Below are 17,522 nucleotides of genomic sequence, written 5' to 3'. Positions count from 1 at the left end.
ATATAGGGAGGTGTGCAAATGAGGCGCTCAGTTCTATCATGAAGTATGTGGAGAATTATATCCATAACAAATGCTTTAAAATCTTTACAGTAGGAGAGTAGGTTCTTGAAAAATATCTGTGTGTTATTCTGGAAAAAGTAGCTTTTTTTCTTCAAGTTGAAAATTTGAGTTTTTTTAAATGCTAGCTTTTCCCAGAATATATATTATTTCTATTATTTCTTTGAAAAACAGAACACTTCCCCAGAAGATTTTTCCTATTTTGTTTTACATCTGCCATAACAAGCAACAGTCCTTTCTGAAAACCACTGGGAATTAATGTCAATTTACATCACTGCATGTCGTCTTGGATGTCTTTTGTTCATAATCAACTTTATACTGATTTATAGTGCTAATAAGATACCACCATGAATTATCATGTGTAAATGGGTCTCGTTTCACAGTGAAGAACAGGATCCATTACTGAAGAGTGAGTTGCGAGTCACTGGCCTGCTCTTCCTTTTGCCATCTTTTCTTCCATCCCAGTCTCTTGTGTTATGGGGTGCCCTAATCCAATAGCACACCTATGCATGTGGCAGCTTTGCTTTTTGCCAGGGGTAAGAAGATACACTGCTGACAGAAGGAAAGTAAAGGGAAAAACAACTCTTGCTCCTCATCCTCCCTGAGAAAGGAATAGATAGCGAGCCTGAGCATTGTCTGGCAAGAAGTGGAGGCCCAATAGCCTGGAAGGAGAATAGGCTGAATTGTGCTATGTGGGTATAAGATTGGTACGAGGCACTCTGTATTACAGTAATGTGGGAATATAAGAGTTCTGATATTGTTCAGCGTGATACTTGATTAAAATGGAATTGGTACTGGGGTATCTTATTATCTATCACCACCCGTGGAAGTATCACAGGGTCATTTCAAGACTGTTTTCCTAAAGTGCTGATCGTATTGGCTGTTATTGACTCAGTACAAATTACTTGAACACGTTAAACTTTATATTTGGCATTTTTTTACTGCTCAGTGTTACTACTTAATTTATGTTTGCTTTGCTCATGTAGGCCTCGTTTAACACTCAAGTGCTTAAGCTGTTAATCAGTCTGTTATGTATGGGGAAATTGAGTTGCAGAAAATAAGAGTTCTTGCCGTTCTTACGTTCATGGGTCAATTCTGTCAGCATCCTCAAGGCTTATAGGTATGCAAGTATAATTTTTCTTCTCTTAGAATTTTTTTTCATTTTCCTTTTATGAGAAAGAACCACTTAGACTTCATGTTATGTAGGCAAATACTGTTTTTGTTTGGAATTGTTTTAGTGTTTGGGATTTTTTTTTTTTGTTTTGTTGTTTTTATTTTGACATGAAACACATGCAAGAGGAAGTACAAGTCCGTGTGCTATGTCTGGTAATTTTATACCAGAGGGATTGCTGGGCAGGTATGTTTTTTAGTAGAAAGCTACATTCTACCTGTTATTTTGGTGATGAGAGATTATAGCTATTAATATTTCACTTTTCTTATTACAACACTAGCAGCGCTGCTTTAATTTGTTTGCTCTTCTGCATAAATATGTAACTAAAAAAACTACTGGAAAGTTATTTTAATGATTACTGCAAAAATTCTGGTAATCACTTCGAATGCTCAATATCAAATTCTTATTACGTCAATGTCAGTTGTAGTAAATACTAAGTAGTTTCAGTTAATAGCACCTTGTATTAAGAAAAAGTTTTCCACAAAAACCAGAAAAAGCTTTCTGGTTTTCTCTTTTCTCACTTCTTCTGCAGCATGTTATGTATATTTCTGTTTTGCCATATTCCAACCAACATAGAGCTGAAAACTACGTGAATTATTTGCTTCTGTGTGGATAGGCAGCTGTCTTCCTGAGTATTAGTGAAACTTGAGTTTTCTTCCAGGATTTGAAGTACAGCTCTTGTTTAACAAGACCATGTATACTTCAAAGAAGCGTATCTGTTGTGTGAAGAGGAAGGGCCAGGAGCACATTTCTCTCTCAGATAAGGATGCTTGTGTGAACACTCCTGCATGGGGGATGCTGTGTAAACAGGTGGTGTTTATTGTATTCTGGTTTTCTCGTCTGTCAGCGCTGGTTGCAGTAATCCTTCACAGAAGTACCATAATGCCCTTCTTTTTAAAGGCCCAGGAGAAGAGGAAAGGACTATCTGTTAACGTACTTTTGGTTTTTTCTTAAAAGTAAAAAAAAAAGGAAAAGAAGATGGGGCTGTGTTTCTCTGTAGTGCATATTTCTCTGTGTGTTATATACATTTATATACATACATACATGTATGAAAGAGCATGTTGGCCATAGCAACTTTTTTCTCTGTATTGGGTGGTTTCTACTCTTCCCTTGGAATGTGAAGGTAGCTTCCATATATGTAACAGTTAAGGGAGATTATTTAATGGAATAGTGTCAGCAGTGTCATCATATAATTTCATTTTTTGTCACTACTATGTAAACAGTCTTTTCACTTTAAGGTTCAGACTTCTGATTGTACTTTGATAACAGTTAATTTCAGTTGCAGTTTTAAGCTGGGATGGAAGGAATCCAACTATTTATAAATACTGCAGTGTGAAAATAATTCAGCAGTCCCTTTTGATAGGAGATTAATTGCATCTAGTGGAAAAAAAAAAATCAGAGACATCTAGCTCACTTAATGTCCTGCAGAATTGCAGTGCAATTTGCTTTGACGTCTCTAACTGCTTCCAGAAATAGTGGTATTGATTGTGTCTTTGGACAGCGTAAAGGAGTTCAGAAATATGTTCCTGGTTTGGTGTTTGGTTTTGGTGGTTTTTTTTTTTTCTTTTTAGAAATAACCTTTTTATCTCAGTTGCATTGTTATTTTCTGTTAAATTGCATTAGAGCACTGTTTCTCATTCAGTTCCAAAAGGGGTTGGGTATGGGGCAGAAGCCAGTCGTTGGGACTATGGAAAGCAAAAACACTCCACATCTGTTTGCTTCTTGTCATTGCAGACATAACTGCTGCTGAAAAAATAAAGCTGTGGCATACTTCCTGTCTTGCTAATGCAGCTATTTCACAAAGAACACCCAAGTTATCTTCAGGGACAGGTTGAGTCAATGGCTAGTTGCTCTGGTTTAGGTATTCAGGGAAAGCATATTTTCTACTTCAGGCATCTGTCTTGCATACCTGCACGATGATCCTAGGCTTCTACAATTAATGGAATTTCATGGAACCATTTAGAGTTTTGTAAACCCTCAACGAGTTCTCCTGGCCACTCCTGTAGTGGTACAAATAAATGTATGTCCTATACCATGTCTGGTTTTGGACTTAGCACTACAAGAAGACTGTGAAGACGAATGTTGATTATACTATTGTGAGTACAGACTGCTTGGATATTGGAGCGCGTGACATATACGGAGAGTCAGAAAGCTGTATTTGTTTGGACTTAAGATGAAGAGACTAAGGGAGAGATCTTCCTGCTGCCTACTACTAAGGTATGCAGGTAGCAGAATAAGGTTCTTCTCAGAAGCATGGCAGTAGGATGAGAAGTGGTGACAGGAGCTGCAACCAGGGGAATTCCTGTCTTGATTTGAGCAAGAGTTTGAGCAAGATGTTGGTCTGGATGTCCCCTAGAAGTTCCTTCCAACCTAAATCATTCTCTGGGGAGTTCTGGTTTTTATTATGTTTTTTCTTCATTTTTTTACTAGCACAAGTGAGACTGCAGAGGCAACTGCATATTTAGATAGGCTAGGCAGCAGTAAGAACATGTCTTATCACTGTATAATAAAGTATCATATTCCCCTATCCTTACCTGCTAGGGGTCTGCCTATGTAGTTGAATAATGTAAATATCTCTGTGTCAGTTTATTAATGCTTGGCTTTCCCCCAGGCTGCTAAAAAATGTCCCTGTAGGTTTGGTGACATGGTCTTCGGCTTCTAGAGATCTTTAATGCGTTCAGAAAATATCAGCTCAACATCTGTCTGTAAGAAATACAGAATGGTGTTATTAAAATAAATAACCCAATATGTGGTTTACTTTCCATAAGACAGTGCATGTTGTCCTAATAAAACATGAGCATTATTTCATGGTGTTAAGTAGGCAAGTAAGCCTGTAAGTAACTTTCCCTCTAGAGGCAGTATTTAAAAACTCCTAGTAACTGTTTTCTGACTTCTTGTTTGTTTTAGGCATCAGGTTCTGGATTGTTACTAACGATTCCTGAAAACAAAAATAAATTAGAATTTGAACCAAGTAAATATATGAGTGTTAAAAAAATACAAGGCAATTAAAACCACTAATTATTATTTTATAAAAGGTAACTAAACCATTTTTATGAATTCTGTCTTTGAGATTAACAGTATTTTCAATGCTTTCCAAAAGCACAGGTGGTTTGTTGCCACATTTTTTTAGCTTCTTATGAATGGAAGACCAAAAGGAGTGTTACTTGTGTCCTTTGATCCTTTGCTCTAGTTAATGTGTTTCTGTGCAAACCATAAAATTGAGGGACAGATGAAGACCTCTCTGCATTCTTCTGTTCGGAAAAACAGATGCAGTTTTTCCCGAGAGCTGGGTGGAAGGGGAAATTGGAAGAGAAAAATGAAGCAGTTGAGGGATCCTGAGACTGCTTTTATTCCTGTCTACTAAATAGGAACCATTGGTATTTCAAACAGGTCATTTCTTTTGTCATTTGCAGCATGGACAACACCAGCAGCATACTGCTTTACAAGGGTTTCTTTTTCGATACTTGACTGCAAGCCCAAATTTTTCTTTAGATATTTGAGTGTATTCTTGAGTGTTGTTCATACAGAGTTCAATGTTGTTGATCATCTCCCCTTGCTCTTCCATCAGAACTGATATCTGGATAAAAAGTTCCTTTAAGTCTTTTACCTGGTTCTCCAGATTGACTAGTTCCTTGTGTCTCTGTTCAATCTCTGAAAGCTGGGCTTTGGTAATTTTGGCTTCAGTGAGCAGATTTTCATTGAAGATCTCCCATTTTCCTTGCTGAAGCATGTCATTGACTTCTTCCTCAGATACCTCTCTACCAGCTACTTCAAGCTGACGGACAATAAATCTTCTGCATTTCTCTTGCTTAGCAGTTATAGCATCGTTATATGAGAGCATAGCATTTAGGTAACGCTGGGATAAGAATGTGTGCTGGGAAGCTAGAATTCTTACTGTGGCACGGGACGGCCCATGTTCAGTTTCAGCTTTTTTCACCGTTTTTGACAGTTCATCCAAACATTTTCGTATGTGCTCTGCTTGAATCTTTATTTCTCTTGCTGTGTTAGATTCCTTCTTAAGAACACTGAATCTTCTCATTGACGATACTAGGCTTTTTTGTTGTTGACTGAATTTATGAACTTCCTCCACCAAATTATTAATTTCATTCTGAAGCTTCTGGATTTCATGCAAGTGCCTTTCGGTTACAGGCTCTTTTTCATAAATAATGGCCTGCTGTTCAAACTCCTCCTGCTCTTCTTGTACAGTTACACTGTTGTTGTCTCCAGCTATCTGTAGTTCCTTAGCTCTCAGTTTAAGCTCTTGGAGGCGGTCTCTCATGGTTTTTGTGTTCAGGTTTTTGTCACCTCTTGCAACACAGGGAGTTAACTCCGATATCTCTTTCCTTGTTTCACTGTAATCAAAGTGTAACAACAATGTTAGTAGTTATCTGTATATATGAAAAGTAGTTTTGGAGATTAGAGCTACTTCCCTCTGCACAAAAGTAAAGTAAAAGCAGTGAATTGCAAATGGTAGGTATTCTGAACAAATGTACAAGATAGGTGGTGTCAGTGCACTCCACCGTTTAATCCATTTTCTGTAGGACTTAATCATAACCTAAAGTTTTTAATGTATCTTCAGATGGGTATGGTTAGCAGTCCTTTCTCAGCCTCTTCACTACTGTGTTTTTTCCACACACAGTGATTTGTAGCCCAAGGCCATTTTTTGTGGTAGATTTGTGGTGTAGAGTCCAGAACTTAGAACCATGAGGAATATGGCATGTAGAGAGGACTTTTATTTTGGGGAGGAAGAGAGGAATAACTCAAATTCTTATTTTATCATAATTCCTTATTTGCTGGAAACTAATCACCTTTTAAATTTTTTTTGGAAATAGATGTGAATCTGCTGCTGCATTTTTGGATTCTCAGTAGGAAACACACACTTCAGTTTTTGAGGCTATGAGATAGACTAATGAATCAGCTACTTCAGGCTTTTAGTTTAGCCACACTGAAAAATCTTTCTCCATTTTCCTTGCCTTCCCTTGCCTTCCCTTGCCTGGGGAGTTAAACTGATAGTAGCTAAAGCAGTTAACTCAGCAGCAAAACAGAACTCTAATAAATTAGCGTGAAATACCTATTATTTTTCATGTTGAAGTTTTCATAGAAGTGGATCCATATCACTGATGTTGTGGCTCGAATATTTTCTAAGCCTTTTTTGGATTACTGTAATCTATTCTTACATTGTCATTTGCAGTCTTCATAAAACTTATGCACGTGTACTTTTTACAACATAGTGGGATACAATTCAGTATTGTTTCTTATTTAATAGAAGGGGGATTTACTTCTGTTCTCTACCCTAGCTGTTGTGCAAGCTTTGCTGAAGAAGAAAGCTTTGCTAAAAGAAAGTTTCTGTGTGTATGTTTTAGAAAATATCTAAGTTCAACTATTTTTAATTATAGGGAAGAAAGTATTTTCCTCAAACGCTACATGAATGTTTTCCTTGGACTATGATCAAGAATGGAAAATTTCAGTAAAAAGTAAAATGGTCAGCACTTGAAGATTATGGGGTTTTTACTTAGGGTCTTCTGGTTAAGTCAAATGTGTGTTTTCCAAAGGGTTGTTCAAGCATAAAAGTTAAACAGTACAGTAGTATCTTTTGGCTGTTTTCAGAGGTATCATAGACTCATAGAATGTCCTTAGTTGGAAGCGACCCACAAGGATCATCGAGTCCAACTCCTGTCCCTGCACAGGACAACCCCAAATTCACACCATGTCTCTGAGGCCGTTGTCCAAGTGCTTCTTGAATATTGTCAGGCTTGGTGCTGTGACTGCCTCCCTGGGGAGCCTGTTCCAGTCCTCCACCACCCTCTGGGTGAAGAACCTTTTCCTAATATCCAACCTAAACCTCCCCTGGCACATCTTCCTGCCATTCCCCTTGGATCCTGTCACTGGATCAGTGCCTACCCCTCCTCCTCCCCTTGTGAGGAAGCTGCAGACTGCGATGAGGTCTGCCCTCAGCCTCCTCTCCTCCAGGCTGAACAAACCATGTGACTTTAGCCACTTCTCATACAGTTTCTCCTCTAAACCCTTCACCAACTTCATGGCCCTTCCCTGGAGACTCTCTAGTAGCTTTGTATCCTTCATACACTGTGGCACCCAAACCTGCACACAGGACTCGTGGTGAGGCCGCACCAGCGCAGAGCAGAGCGGGACAATCACCTCCCTTGACCGGCTGCAATGCAGGGCTTGATGCACCCCAGAACTCGGTTGGCCCTCTTGGCTGCCAGGGCACACTGTTGGTTCATGTTTAACTTGCTGTCAATCAGAACCCCCAGGTCCCTCCCTGCAGAGCTGCCTTCCAGCCTCTTGTTCCCCAGTGTGTATGTTCATCGAGGGTTGCTGTGCCCCAGGTGCAAAATCCGGCACTTGCCCTTGTTAAACTTCATACGGTTGGTGATTGCCCAGCTCTCCTGTCTGTCCAGATCCCTCTGTAGGGCCTCTCTGCCCTCGAGAGTTTCAGGGCATTCTTCTGAAATAGTAGAGTTTTATTGGTATGTTTCTTCATAAACCCCAATTCTAAAGGTTTTTTGTTGTTGTTGTTGTTTTAGGGGATTTTTTAGTAAGCAAATGCAGTGTTTCCAAAAGGATGCATTTGTAATAACTAGAAAGGCTCAATCCAGTAACCTGTCAATATGCAAATGATTTTGTTACATTTTAAGAGCTTCAAATGATTCTGCTCTGGTATCTCTGATGCATATTTAAAGTCCCTAAATAGATTTTTGCATAATACAAATCATGTAATTTAAGAGTGTGAACATGTCTTCCACAGACTTAAATCTGGCTGTCTGCAGGAGGATTAGCTGAAAAACAAAACTTGAAATGCTACAGAGATCAATCATGAGAAAGAATGTTGATATTCTACCTCAGTGTGGATTTCCCTTACTGCTTTTTTTCCCCCTTAATGTCTTAATACCTGAATTCAGTGTTTGTTGATTCACATCAAGAGAATCCAGAAAGCCTGGCAGTCATTAGAAGTTACGGTATGTACTGAGACTTCTGATAAGGCAAGCTTGCAAGTAATTTATTAGAAAACACTAGTTTGGGGTGGGGAAAATGCAACATGTATTAATTTTGTTACAGTAATTCCTCTTCATTGCCTAACTTGCTGTGTATCTCCTCACAGCAGAAGTCAGGCAGTTTCTTCAAGATAGCATTCTTTAGGATTGTTTTAGGGCTGCTTGGCACCACCGAGGCTGCCGCAGAGAAAGTTCAGTCTGGGGCATGTGAAAGGAACCAGGAGTGCTAAACAAAGATTCAGAGAAGTGACCTGAAAATCTGTTTTGGTATAGCCTAACACATCTGTTGACCCATGTTAATTTAGCATGGCTTGACAAGCCTGTGATTAAAAGCAAGTTATGAGGGCACCATTAATGCTTATGTGAGGTGGCAAGACTTTCTTGTATCTAAGAGAATGTAAGTAATTACTGAAAAGCTCTAAAACGTGAGTGCAGTCATCCAGTTATTCCTTCAGAACACAGTACAATTTCTGAAAAGGCCAGTTATCAATTTTTCATATGATTAATCTCCTGTGGTTTGCAAGTCAAACACAGGAGCATAAGAGCTATACTGGGGTTCATCTTCAATTTGTGTATCCTTTAATGATTGACATCAGTGGTTTGGGTGTGTCGGTCTTGAAATAGCTGGGGGGGGAGGTGGGGGAAGAAAAAAAGCAACAGAATTGCAAATCTGTAAATATTCTCCAGTATCAAACTTGCAAAGAAATAAGCAGGAAATACTTAAGATAGCTGTTAATGGAATATTTTTTTCTTGTTTAAACATCAGTCTCACTAAAGAGTGGAATGTAGGCAACTGAACCCTAGTTTCTTATCTTACATCCTATCGGGCTTGCCTTCAAAACCTGCCACTGAACGTGCTTGTCGATAAGTGTGGTTGATTATGCTGGCGACTGAAACACATGCTGGTTTCACATAAATAAGGATGTCTTCACGACAAAGATAACCTTGGAAATTGTTGGCTTGACTTGCTGAGTGTTCCACAACAGGTTTTGTTCATACATTGAGTCCTTGCTGTTGTCCTACGTGTTTGTGTATATGTATAGGGGCATGTCCTGTTGTTCTTTTGATTGATGAAAGATCTATTTCCTTGAAGTTTTTGTCAATAAAGGGAGAATATGACTCTTCTTTTAGAGTTGAGTAAAAGGTGTATGTGTACTGAAAGCCCTCCAGTGACTTAGTGTGTCCCCTACACTCAAAAAAAGATTTTAAAAGATGATCCTTCTGAAGTGATAAAGTAGCACAGCCTAGCCCATCCTCATCAGACTTTTTCTTCATTGAAGGTTGGAAAATTTGGTTTAAAATAGCTAAGAGTCTGACTGCAGTAAAGGCAAAGCAAATCAGTAGATGGGAAAGCATTAGCTTGTTAGCTGTAGCTTCACATTATTTACTGTTTAGAAATGGCCCTAAGTGATCTTACACATACAAATCTGTACAGCATCTGTGAGGTCAACATTAGCGCATATTTCTGGCCATTCCTCAGTCATAAATGCTGCAGTGTTATCTTTTTATCTGAACTGTTACTGATGCTGGAACCATATGTTTGGAGCCAGAATCACAAGCTGCTAGCTGGTCTTTAATAAAAGACAATCTGTAGAAATTGAGTTGCTCTGATAATATGGCTGCAATAACTTAGTCAAACTAGCGTGGCACTGTGCTTTCTCTGTTCACACTTAGAAGCAATGTTAAGGTTGAAAACATAGCCAAAGAACAGGCAGGGCTACAAGATGGATTTGTGGAGGAGGTGGCAGGGGTAAGTAAGGAAAAGAAGGAAGAATCAGGTCCAGTTTTGCCCAGTACCTTAGTTGTACTCAGAGTTGAAGGTTGATTATGTGCTTGTGTACACATATTTGGGAAGAAGAAGAAGGAATGCACATGCAGCATTTCAGTTTGGCCACTCTGGCATACCTCATCTTCTAGAAAGGCTTCCCTCCCCGCCCCTCACAGTGTTTTTATCATGCAGATCCACTGGTGATTAAGTTTGTGTTTGTTCTTCTGGTAGGCATCTTTATATATAGTTGAGAGGTTCAGGAACACAATTTTCACATCCTTGTCAAATACACTTTAAGGTTATTATAAGAGTCTTTGCCTTCTGATAACTTTACTGTGTCGCTCATCAGGATTATGAATCTCTCCAGTCAAACTGATGACATGTGGCTGGGAAAGTCTTTATAATGACAATTACCTCAGCACACTGACTAGGGTAATAATAGAACCTGATGACTGGACCACTATTATTAATCTGTCATGATGATAAAGTGTGTCCTAAATTCAGAGATAATGAATTTGATGGAAATGAAAAATTTTATATTATCTCCTATTTTTTAAGGGGGGAAAAAAAGTCAAATTGAAAGGTCCTTTCGCTTAATTGCAAAGCAGCCATATAGAATATTCTTCCACCAATCTATTTTGTCAGTAGACCCAGTAAACAGGGAGCCTACATCCAAAAATGTGATTTGGTCTGCATTAAGTTAAAAGGCTTAACGGTGATGTGAAGTAGGCATGTTGATCATACAGAACTCTTGTTACTGGTTGTAATTAGATATAATGGCTTCTTTTTTGGCTTTGATGAATTGTTTTATTTCTTCCCCACCCCCGACTTATAAAAAAAAAAAATGTTTATTTTAATTTCCGAAGTATTGTTCGCTTTTTTTTTTGGTTATTCAGCACCTTCATTAAAATGCCTGACACAAAAGGCTCTGTCTATATTTGATCTTTGATGCAATTTGCATTCCATCTTACGTTCATTCTAACATACTGTGTGGTCCACCAGGAGAAGAATCGAGGGACAGAATTCTCTCTTTAAGAGCTCTTTGAGATGTATGATCTGTGTTCTGCATCATACTCCTTTCTTTACCTCTGCTGAAACAGCTACCTTTTTTTTTTTTTTAATGATTGCTCAAAAATAAGGGTCAGTTTGTTTTTGTTTTCCTGTTTCTTAGTTGTGAGTCCTTTAAGGGCACTGGGTAGAGGACGCTGTCAGGAAACGTGTCCCAAATGAATTTCAGGTTACAAGTAATGTTTAATATTTTTTTAACTATTATTTCTTTTAATCCATTTCTAGGCTGCAGTGAGGTTACATCGTAGCTCTGTTATATGGTGCCAACAAACCCATGTAACTGTTATTTTTGAGCACAATAGCTCTGAGTAATGTTTGGAGTCGTACTCTGGTCTGGAACTTGATTACTGCTTTAAGTGTCCTAAGTTTAGCAACAAAAAATTAGTGAGACACACATTCTATTTAAATGCCTACAGTTTAAGATACTCATGGTAGTCTGTGGGGAAAACTAGGGGTTTGAGTTGAAATTTCAGTTTGAGTTGAATTTTCAGTGTACTCCAAAGGCTGTGCTCTCGTATATTCTCACAAGAAAAGAAGGAACTTGTTTGATGGTGTTTTGGAATCTTGCGCTATTACCCAAAGACATATTTTAAGTAACTAAAGTAAGCAATCTTGCTACAGGTTACGTTTATTTTCTCATTTGTTTAAAAATTTTCCTTTAACTTAAATACCTTCTAAACAAATATGCTTAAATCGAGGATTATCACACAGCAAGGTGGTTGGATGAAAGGATCTTTTTAAAGCATTGCTCTCTTAAGGTGATAAGTCCTTGGAAAAACATTTAAAAATAATTCTAAGTTAAAGTTTCTGTTTTTGGGAAGCGTGGGAGTGATTCAACAGGAAAATACCAAAGGCAGAGAGCTTGACCTGGTTATGAGCAGAAACACGGATGCCATTATAGTGGAAAGTGGCTAAATTGTATCAGAGTATATACAGTATGATAGTGCAAAATCAGTAACACTTTCAGCACACTGTACTTAAGTGTTATGGGGTATCTCATTCTTAATATTAAAAAACACTAATATGCAAAGGTCATTTATATTTGCCAGCCTTTGTCTCTGGGAAATAACCTGTAGCACGTTGCTTCTGGCATTGCCTGCTACATAACATTGACGAAATAGAGTCTGGCTGCTTCTCCCCTTGAGACAAATATACCCACCATAACTGCCATAAGGCTACCCCGTGAACCCAAATGACTGATATGCAGGAGAATAGAAATGGTGAGTTTGAAGCAAGGTAGCTTGGGAGTTCTCCCATTAGTGTGAACTAGATCATGGGAGGTGGAGAAATGTTGATACTGAGTAAAAACATGAGATTCAAATGGAACAAAACAGGTCTGAGTGTTCAAGGAGTTCAGAAGATGGGTAAGAAGGAGTCCAAATTTGCTGGAAAAGTGTAACCAAATCATGCTGCTGGAGCAAGCCCTCCAAGGGAGATGTAGAGGGGGAAAATAGACCTTAGTTACTTAAAATAATTCAGATGTCCTTGAGCATTTGGCCACAAAATTGTAACACAGTAACGTTATAGGAGATGTAGCTGTCTTGTGTTGATTGTGTGGTGTTGTGCAATATGGAAAAGAATCCTGAGAGAGGAGAAGGGAGTAATACAAGGTATAGACTTCAGTATTAGCGGCGTGAAAGAATATAGCAGTTTGTGAAACATCTGCATTACTAGTTTTTCTGCTTTTGAAATCTCTACAACTGTCAGTACTTCTCTTACATTCCAATTAGAAAAACGTGGGTTTGTTGCTATTTTAAGAAGTATTTGGTTCAAAGATGCACAGTGAATCAGTGGCAAATCTGAGACTCTACCTTGGTTTTGGAACCTTTGTTATGAATGTGTGGCTGCAGATGTGGAATACTTGAGGAAAAGCATCTACCACCATTTCCATGTGAACAAACAGCAGTTCTCACGTTCCCTCATGATACTTTTGGGTAGTGGAACATGGTGAGTTCATGCTTTTGCGCTTATTTAAGTCACGGTTAAAGTGATGCATACTGCACTTACAAGTGCTGACTGACAAAACAATGATCTCAGTCTATAGGTTCTTCTCTGTAATTCGTAAGGGAATGGAATACCTCTTGATTAAAAGCAAAACTGAATATCTAATGTTTTGATGGTGGTTTTTTCACCTATTCAACTAGCGATTTAGTGTTCTTGAAGAGGCCTCAGAAATGAGCAGTAGAGAAAAGTAAATGTATGCATTGTAGATACCTGGGTTTATTTGTTTATTTCCAGCAAGAATAATACTAGAAATCAGCACCTTCACTTAATTAGCTGGTGCAAATATGATGGCCTCCTATAGGTCACAGAAATCCAGGAAGAAAATAATAATCTCCTCGGCCAAAGGATCACATAATTAAGGCCCAAATATTGATATATTTTAGAGTAGTATTTGAAAATAAATTAGGAGCAAGAGAAAGGGCTGCAACAGGATAGAGGACAGGCAAAATTCTTTCCATTTAATAGGATATGTAGTTTGAACTCCTAGTTATTGACTTTGTTTTGCTATAAATCGGTTTCAAGATTTCTGCCTTCCTGACAGTTGAATTGCAGGCTTAAAATTTGTACTGTGCCACATCCCACCTACTTCACATTCCCATTTCATCTGTCAGACCATATAGCTACGAATCACAGCCTTGGAACTCACCTGTAATGAATGTAAGGATATCCAGGCAGCTTTTTGAAAAACATCTTATAGGCAACTTTGACTAAACAACTTTAATGTTTGCCTAGGTATTGATATATCAAGGTGAAATAGAGTATAAGAAAATAATGCATATTTACAATTTTTAAAACCTCTTACAAAAATATATGGCAATATTATTTATTGTCATTACTTTTGGAGTTAAACATCTGGAAGCTGAATGTAATGATATGAGTTCAGACATCTCTTTGGATGCAGCCTATTTAATCAATAGGTATGATTAAACTGGTAGCAGAGCGTTCAGGGAAATAAGTTTTCAGTAAATAGGAATATGATTCAGAGCTGAGGAGAGAATGAGGCCACTTAGCCAAAATGAAACAAATTATAATTGTTGACATTCTTGTGACCACTTCAAAAGGTAGTATGAGAATGAGGTTGCTCTAGAGTTGCCTAGAGATACTATAAACAGGATGAGTTTAGAATCCTATTTCTAACTATTCTTTTATTTAAATGTGACCTGGAGGAACTGTTTAGGGAAAAGGTTGAATTAGAGAACTGTCTCTTATATCTCCCTGCAGCAAACTCGTAATTGATGTTTGCAGGCAGATAATCTTGTAGCACTTTATTCACCAGTTTTTCATTATAGCTTACCCTAATATTCAAAAGATTGTTTTGCATAAGAATTGATGGCATGAAAAGCAAACCAGAGAAATGAAATTAGCCATCTTATTTGTGAAAGAGCCTGGTGTCAATCAGTAAAAAGTTACTGATGGGTTCGTACTTGTTGTCAACAGTCCAGAAGGTGCAGGGCTAAGAATGCTAATGAAGAATGTAGTTTAAGATCTGTTAACACCCACCATTTGGATAATTTCTGCAAAAAGTCTGTAGAAAGAGGGGGCTCAGAGCTTAATCGTAGAGTGCCTTATGGTCTCCATGGGAGGCCTGAAACTGTGGGCTGGTTTTATCTGCTTGTTTGTTAAAAATATCAGGAATTTTGTTTTCTGTGACTTCCTCGAAAACCTAATGAACTGCCAGTAACTGAAGAGAAAAGAACAAACAAAACAATCTGACAAACTGACATATTTCTGCCTGTTTGTGGATAAGGAGTTTGACTTTCACAAATGTTAACATAAGCAAAACATAGAGACTAACAAACCTTTTCTTGCTATATCTGCTGAGGTTTCACTTCTCTAGGATAAAACATCCTATTGATGGCTGTCCACAGGAATGCCCAAGAAAAGAGTTAATACGAGAGGTGAAATTTCAGAAAGAATGAAAGGTAGAACAGCATTTTTAAGTAGAAAATCAACTGAAGAATACAGCATTGTTCTGTCCCTTGTGTAGACTGCTGTTAAATTCAAAGGTTCTCTTTCTTTGTTTTCCCAGGAATGCTAATTCAGTCACTCAAAGCTATGGCTTCTTGAAGTAGCTTACGGACTAATATTCTTGATCTTACATAAATCATTCTCATAAAAATACATTTTCCTTAAGTTTCTTTTAATCAAGTTGATAGTTCTGATACTGTAATATTTTAGGCTCAGGGATGCTTTGCTCTTCATTAATTTTGATGGCCACCATGCAGGTTTGACCCAAAATTTTGGGTTTGTGATAACTGAATCTGATTAAACTTAACCCCAACAGCAGCATCTCTGAGACACTTAGATTACTCCCTGCCCTGCACCCCCACCCCGCAGTGTTTACACTCTACAGTATGTAGTTTTCAGTGCTATGTTACTGTCTGAGAATCCCACACAAGTGGAGAGAAATGTGTAGGTTGGAAAGGAAGTGTTCAAAAAAGCCCTCCAAGTCTGCAAAACAAGAAAACACGCACATGCACGTGCATGTACCCTCACACGAAATACCTCTCTTCCCAAATAAACCCTTTCTGTAATACTACTTAGATTTTTTACAAAAGCGGATTGTAAAGTAAACTTTAAAACCGATTATTTTTTTTCCTTTTTACTCTTCGCTCAGGAATTTACATTTCAGAAACAGGTCAAGGAACACACATAGTTTGCATTCAGACTTTGTTTTTCTCTGGCATGTCTCCTGGCTTCTAAGAGAAATGTTACCGAACTGTAGATGTCAGTTGTGCCAATGCACACATACACTCCCTTTCCACATTGTTTCTCGTGACTCTTAAAGTTCAAAAGCCCTCTAGTTGCTTAAAAAATCCCACTTGATATAAAAGCAGTTGTTGCCTACCTTTTCTTTATTGCTTGTGTAATGTAAGTTTGTTACACTAAGAAGGTTCCAAATATACTGTATGTGAAATTGAAATAAGCCAAGCATGATTTTATATATGAAAGCTGCTCACTCAAAAAACTTAATGTGATAAATCAACACTCTCCTGTGCTTTCAAGTGTGTTTTGACGTATACCTCCTACAGGTTTTTAAACATGAAAAATTACTATATATGAAGTTCTACTGACTTGGAAAATTAAAATCAAGGTCTATCCTTTAAGATAAGTCTGACGTATTCCCTAAAGAATGAAGTTTTATGCATAAAACTTGCCTCAAAACCTAGCGTCCCTGTGCATGGGCAGCCAAGCTCTGAGACTATATTCACCCAGAGAAATATCCCATTCTTTGCAGGGTAGGCATCCATTGTTTGTATGTCTTGACACTTAAGCACATTTCCATTCTAAAGCACACTACGCAGCCTTTTCCTGATATTTGCATCTTTATAAACAGTAAGTAAAAGAAAAGTCTTTACCTTTTAATCTTGTGCTGGTGGCTTTCTGCTTCATTCTTTACAGAGGAACTCCTGAGGGTAAGCTTCAGTATAATCTGAAAAACATGGTTTTGAATATTTGCCTAAGTAACATATCTTGAGTAGCATTCCATTAAGAATTTTCTGCATGCCTTCTGCGTCTAGTTCTTAAATAATTGTCCAAGGGCTCATCTTCAGGAGCAGTGGTGTGAGGGAGAAGCTGACTTCTGCAACTGCAGTAGACAGGCAAATTGATTACTTTCTACTTGGGGAATCTGGTTCTGCCTGTTTGAAACCCAGCCTTGCTGAGAGGCGGATCACGGCTGGAGCTGCCCAGTAGCAGGAAGCGTGGAGGGGCAGCTCCCTAGTAGATAGAGGCCTTGTAAGCAGGAACTGGAGCGCTGCCTACCTGAGAAGCACAAGTGGAAGTGCAGGGATTGCTTCTACACTGGAGCATGAAGAAAAAAGGAAGCAAGGCTAATTCGTTCATACATCTACCTGAAAGCGGGGAAAAAATCCAGCATAATAATACCGTATATCACAGGCACTACCTTAAAAATATTTTAATTCCCTTTATAAGTTTGACCTAAAGGCTGAAGGGGGCAGGGGTGCACAGCAGGAAATGCATGACCTGTGCAAAACCGCTTCAGTTCTCGGGGAGCATAAGGTGGAGACAGCTATTTGGATATGCTATGTTTCCAGACACAGCACCTCAGCTGTATTTTTTGAATACAGTCAGTATTGCAACAGGACTGCTGTGGAGACGATGGAAGCTAATTGACCAAAAAGACAAATCTCACACCTTTCAAGGTGTAAGAGGTTAAAAATCAGCAGCTACTGCAAGTTATAGGACACTAGCGTCACACTCACACTAAGCTATGCAGCTTACCAACATTTCATTGTGCTTCAGCTGTGCTTTGTAAAATGTGCATTCCAATAACATAGTAAATAGTTCAGTTATTTAATCATCAAGTGAGAAAGGAATAGGCTGTGGCAACAACCACCGCGTTCAGAAATATTTTCTTCCGTTAAATCTCGATGAATTGACAGCACTGCTGAGGAGTGATTTTTGAGAATAAGGGCAG

The 17,522-nt window shown here is 38.4% G+C and overlaps 2 protein-coding genes across 10 annotated transcripts in view; one reads left to right on the top strand and one right to left on the bottom strand.

Annotated features, from left to right (window-relative positions):
- Positions 1-16,719, bottom strand: part of STX19 (syntaxin 19) — a 32,058-nt gene extending 15,339 nt beyond the window's left edge. Inside the window, exons 1-3 of one of the 4 annotated variants that reach the window (XR_012662289.1) lie at positions 16,441-16,705; positions 4,836-5,580; positions 3,763-3,931 (exon numbers count right to left, since the gene is read on the bottom strand). Coding sequence is in view for 2 of the 4 variants with exons in the window: in XM_075103486.1 (XP_074959587.1) it covers positions 4,632-5,507 (876 nt within the window). In the remaining 2 variants the exon portion in view is untranslated. Of the gene's footprint in view, positions 1-986; positions 3,932-4,233; positions 5,581-16,440 lie in introns of those variants that run through there. The other 3 variants (XR_012662291.1, XM_075103495.1, XM_075103486.1) reach the window with 3 other exon arrangements.
- ARL13B (ARF like GTPase 13B) overlaps positions 1-17,522 on the top strand; it is a 53,222-nt gene that overhangs the window by 16,054 nt on the left and 19,646 nt on the right. The window lies entirely within an intron of this gene.

This window comes from Phalacrocorax aristotelis, chromosome 1 (genome assembly GCF_949628215.1).
Source record: "Phalacrocorax aristotelis chromosome 1, bGulAri2.1, whole genome shotgun sequence".
Classification (NCBI taxonomy): domain Eukaryota; kingdom Metazoa; phylum Chordata; class Aves; order Suliformes; family Phalacrocoracidae; genus Phalacrocorax; species Phalacrocorax aristotelis.
Note: the sequence above shows the minus strand (reverse complement) of the source record. Positions and strands in the feature narration are given on the sequence as shown.